The following is a 5,000-nucleotide window of genomic DNA, read 5'->3' on the forward strand; positions in this document are numbered from 1 at the left end:
CACCTCGCAGATCAGGGAGGTAGGCGAGGCTGTGGAGGTGTATCAGAAAAAACAGGCCATGCTGCAGGAGGCCCAGAGGACGGGAGACTCTGGATGTCTGATGGTGGAGTTTGGTGATTTTAAGGGTAGGTCAATGAAGGAGGTGTATGAGGACCCAAGCAAGGAGGCCCAGGCTCTCATCACCTACCTGAAGAAGGCAAAGGCCAGGCCCAACACCAACATGGCCCTTTTCAAAGCATACGTGCTGAAGAGGCAGGCTCCAGCCCACGTGCCCACCACCACTGTGCCCGCTGCATCTGCCCCCACTGCTGCTGTGCCCACTGCCACTGTGTCTGTTCCTCCTCCACCTGCTGCCACTCAGAACAGGCCACTGCTGGCTACCAACGTGAAGACCCTGTTGGCGCGGGGGAAGCATTTATCTGCTTCACAGCTGGCACAAAAGATTTTGTCTCCAGCCAAACCCTGTAAGTGATTTGCAAGCTTTAAAGTCATTACAGTATATATTATGCAGTATATATGTCTAACGAAAATACGTGTTTTGTAAACAACAGCTGCAGGACCACGTTTCCCTCCTGCGTCTGAGTCCGCAGCCCGGAGACGGCTCTTTACATGTGGCGAGTATCACTTTAACGCATACAAGTGTGTTGGTGACATGTGCTTAGTGTTTTATGTTATTTTACAGACTCTGCTGCTAGGGATTTTTTTGAGGAGGAAGATGACGAGGAGATGGCAACTGTAGCCTCACAAGCTGAGGAGCAACTTCCTCAAGGTATGTAAATCTTAAACAATATTTTACAAACAATTCTGTGACAACAGTATTTTTTAAATGACATCATATTCTTTTATTTTACAACACAGAGGAATGGCACTTCTCAGGTGTCAATCTACATTCACTCTTTGAGTGAACATCTTCAAAGCAAAAAGGGAATTTAAAGGTGTATGTAAAAGGTTTTTATTTCATTTTTTATCATAATCACTTACTAAAGCTCATTCTTGTCATCTCACACGTCCCCCACTCCCCTTGGAATAAGTGGCTGTTGTAGTTAGAGGCGCTCACAGTGTTTGGGCTGCTTTGCTTCACACTTGGCTGATCCCATCTCATTTTTCTTCTTGTATTTGTCCTAATGGTGCTTGGGTGAAAAACAGGATGATTTTCACTGCTTCCTTCCATCGTTTCATCATCATGTCGCCTGTCTACTAATCATACATGCTTTGCACTAAACCTTGTAACCGCAGTAGCTGTCCAGCAGAGATGAGAAAGTCATGCAGTGAAAGTCTAAAACAATAAGATAATTATGTTGTGTCTTTTTACGCTCCAGCCACTGCGGCCTCGAGAGGCCCTGCTCCTGCCCCGGCTCGTGCTCCTGCCCCTGCTCCTGCTCCTGCTCCTCCAGCATTGTGGACCCCTGACCAGGTATCCCATTCGCCTGCAGAGCTTCCTGTCCACTGGAATGAGCAACTCCCATCTTTCCAGCAGGACTGGATCGGGAAGACTCTGTTCAGGGCCAACACAAAAACAGGGAAGCCTGAGCTGACGCCACATCCCAACTTCTGGTGGTACCCTCCCCAGCCCCCGACCGTCTTCACCCAGCCCCCTGCTTCTCCTGATATCTTCTTCTGCCGCCCTCTTTTCCTCTGGATGCCACTGAAGATGTGGTCCATTCCACTTGTCTGTGTCAAGCCAGCCTGCAATAACCACAAGCTGACAGCTGCTGGCCTTTATCGCACTGTGCGCAAGGTCCTGGACATAGACGGGTGGTATGACATGGCCACAGAGTATCTGGAGTGCAAAGGGTGCAAGAAGAAGTATCCAGCCTGGTCTGAAGACATCCTGGGACAGCTCGACATGGGACACCGCAGAAAATTCCCCGCCATTCTGACATACAGGTAGAACACATTCATATTTAGAGCAATGCACTGTAATTTGTTGTACTGTATAAAATCAAATACATTGCTTTACTGACATTAACATTGAAATAACAAGATGTGGCACTGAACAGAATTATTTGACTGTCTGTAGGTACACGTGTGACTACCGTGTAGTCATAATGATGCGGGAGAGGACCCGGGGCAACACTGTCACGCAGCTTCACAAAAAGCTGCAGGAGCAGCACACCTCAGCGTGGTCACAGCGGACGCTGGAGTACCTCACTGTCTGTGAGCCCTTCACAGACTCCTCCATCATTGAGCCTCCAGTCTTTTCTGCGCCTCCGCCCCTCCCACCCATCCCCAAACCCAAGTGGCTGCTGTCTGTGTATGCCAGGGACGTCCTCTCGCGGCTACCTGAGGTCAAGGCCAAAATAACCTCTGTCTTTGGCTCTGTCCTCAAGATGGACTCCACCAAAAAGGTATAAAAAGTCAAGTTTGAATAATAATAATTGTTATTATCTTACATTTTTCTTACATTTGTTTATTCTACTGTTTTTTTTTTACATAGGTCACCAAAAAACTGGCCGGTGCTGCTGCCAACACTGCTGGTTGGTGCACTAATGTAGGCAATGAGCACGGCCAGGTGTTGGTGTCAGTGCTCACAGCGGCAGAGGGGCATGGACTGTGGCCCATGGCGGCGGGTCTCATGAAGAGGTACAGGGAGGCGGGAGTGGCACCGCCCGCCGTCATGTATGTGGACAGAGACTGCTGCAGCCCACACGCACACGGACAGTCGCAGGTCAGAGCCATGTTCACAGAGTGGGATGAGCTCCAAGTGCGCCTAGACATTTGGCACTTCATGCGGCGCTTTGCAGCAGGTGTCATCACGGAGTCTCATCAGCTCTACGGCACCTTCATGACTCGGCTTTCCAGGTACATCTTTGAGCTGGATCCAGATGATGTCGCTGCTCTTCGGTTGGCCAAACAGGGGGAGCTACAGGCCAGAGGAGCTTGTCCAGTCTCAGAGAAGGCCCTGGATAAGCTGATCACCAGGAAGGAGTTGGCGCTGCACTGTCGCAAGCGGACCAGAGGAGTGGAGGAGACCACCAGGAGGATCAAGGCGCTCATTGAAGAGATGGACAGTGAGAAGGGGAGGGACACTCTGGGTGTACCACTGCTGGACCACGAGCGCATCCAACAGATCTGGATGGACCAGCAGAGGCACATCACCTGTATTCAGGACCCAGAGGGCTTCCCTCTGTACCAGAAGACAGGCACAGTGAAGAAGGGTGGTGTGGAGCTCAGCTGCTATCGCTGTGCTCGTGGCTCCACCTCCTTGGAGTCTTTCCACCTCCATTTAAATCGCTTCATCCCAGGTAGGTTATAACTTTTATAACCTGCTAAAAACTTAAAACTTTTATAACCTGTTCTGCCGTTCTGAATACATAGATTACATATATTTGCCTTTATTTAACCTCTAGGGACCAGTGCCAGTGATGCACATTTCCAGGCCTATCTCCTGGAAGGCCTGATGCGCTGGAACCAGGACCGGATGGATGAAGCAGTGAGGGGAAAGACTGACCTGAGGACCTACAGCAGCGCTGAGAGGGAGGCAATGGACCGGCTCAGCCGCAAAGTGCTGAAGATGTCCCTGGATGAGCGCTACCAGCCTCCAGGGGCTTACACAGGTGAGAATTATTCATGTTAACTCAAACAAAAGATTATACATTATACAGGTGTATGAGTGTTTGAGTGTACATTTTTATATTTTATTTCAAATACTTCAACTATTGTTGGAGTTATTTGTACTTTGTTTAATTTAGGCTTAATTTGAGCCTTTATAACCTAATTTCTTTGCTTTCTTTTGCTAAAGTGAATTTGCTTTATTTAGCATTTATGCTTATTATTTTCTTGTTTATTATTTTCATTTTTTGATCTGTTAAACTGCGTCAAGCCTACAAACGATCAAACTTTGAAAGGTTTGATTTTTTGTTTGTTTCAGTTTGTTATGGACAAATAGCCACTACAGCTATAATAATGTGAATGTGCTTTGTATGTGTGTTCTTTTGCAGGGGAGCTGCTGGGTATGGAGTATCTGTACAGTCAGTCTGGGAAATCCCTGACTATTATGGATAACCCAGAAGAGGAGGATCGGCTGGTTGAGCAGATGGATGATGAGGTGGTGCAGGACGAAGGCTTCGTTGAGGAGGAACCTGAGGATCTCACAGTGCCAGTCCTCTATGACCCCTTTGAGACTGTCCCAGTCCACAGCAGCGGCCCCCAGACCTTCAACCCCTGTCCCTCTGCACCAGGACCATCCTCACTACAGCCACCCACATCCAGCCAAGGACTGCAGCGCCCTGCCCAGCCTCCTCTGCAGTCTCCTCTTCTGCGCCCTGCCCAGCCTCCTCTGCAGTCTCCTCTTCTGCGCCCTGCCCAGCCTCCTCTGCAATCTCCTTCTCTGCGCCCTGCTCAGCCTCCTCTGCACTCTGTCCAGCTTCCTCTGCAGTCTCCTCAGCAGTGCCCTTCTCTGCCTCTTCTACACCCTCCTCTGCAGCGCCCTGTTCACCCTCCTCTGCAGTCTCCTCCACAGCCTTCTGTCCAGCCAAGTGCTGCCTCTGCTCCTGCAACATCAACTGGGTCCAGTGTTGCAGACCAGGCTCCTGTAAGTAAGCTGCTCATTATTAGTTTCTTTTTGCTTTTACACTCTGACATTTAACATGCTGTGTATTTTTATTGTAATGCTTCCCTGCAGGCTCCTGTTCTTGGACCCGATGGCGTTGCGGGCTGGGATAAGGTGCAGGATCTGGCTGAGTACCTGGTGTCCCTCCGTCAGGCACTCTACCTGGATGAGCAGCAGGTCACAGAGGTCATCCGTCTGTGGACTGCTCTTCCTGATGGGGACAAGAGGAGGATCCACTATCAGCCCAGACACCAGCCCAAACTGACCCACGGACGCTTCAAGGCTCCGAAAAACACAGGAGTGACACCAGGTGTGGAGAGTGTGAAGAGGTGCCTGATCGGTCATCCTGGGGGGCCGGCTCAGTGGCCCAGCACCAGTCGCTTAGTTGAGGCCATGTGCATCAAACTGTGTGCACTGCACAAGTCCCCAACTAAGAAAGATGGAGTCC

At 50.0% G+C, this 5,000-nt stretch overlaps 2 protein-coding genes across 2 annotated transcripts in view; both read left to right on the plus strand.

Annotated features, from left to right (window-relative positions):
- Positions 1-905, plus strand: part of LOC311082154 (uncharacterized protein) — a gene marked incomplete at its 3' end in the record, with an annotated part of 1,284 nt that extends 379 nt beyond the window's left edge. The window contains exons 1-4 of the mRNA XM_084112896.1: positions 1-464; positions 552-614; positions 683-769; positions 859-905. The exon at positions 1-464 is cut by the window's left edge and continues 379 nt beyond it. Coding sequence (XP_083969022.1) covers positions 1-464; positions 552-614; positions 683-769; positions 859-905 — 661 coding nt within the window. The remainder of the gene's footprint in view (positions 465-551; positions 615-682; positions 770-858) is intronic.
- Positions 857-5,000, plus strand: part of LOC311082155 (uncharacterized protein) — a gene marked incomplete at its 3' end in the record, with an annotated part of 5,305 nt that continues 1,161 nt past the window's right edge. Inside the window, exons 1-7 of the mRNA XM_084112897.1 lie at positions 857-948; positions 1,320-1,887; positions 2,021-2,348; positions 2,438-3,245; positions 3,351-3,557; positions 3,942-4,534; positions 4,625-5,000. The exon at positions 4,625-5,000 is cut by the window's right edge and continues 130 nt beyond it. Coding sequence (XP_083969023.1) covers positions 1,640-1,887; positions 2,021-2,348; positions 2,438-3,245; positions 3,351-3,557; positions 3,942-4,534; positions 4,625-5,000 — 2,560 coding nt within the window. The 5' untranslated portion in view covers positions 857-948; positions 1,320-1,639. The remainder of the gene's footprint in view (positions 949-1,319; positions 1,888-2,020; positions 2,349-2,437; positions 3,246-3,350; positions 3,558-3,941; positions 4,535-4,624) is intronic.

Source organism: Abramis brama (genome assembly GCF_963993115.1).
Source record: "Abramis brama genome assembly, chromosome: 4".
Taxonomy (NCBI): domain Eukaryota; kingdom Metazoa; phylum Chordata; class Actinopteri; order Cypriniformes; family Leuciscidae; genus Abramis; species Abramis brama.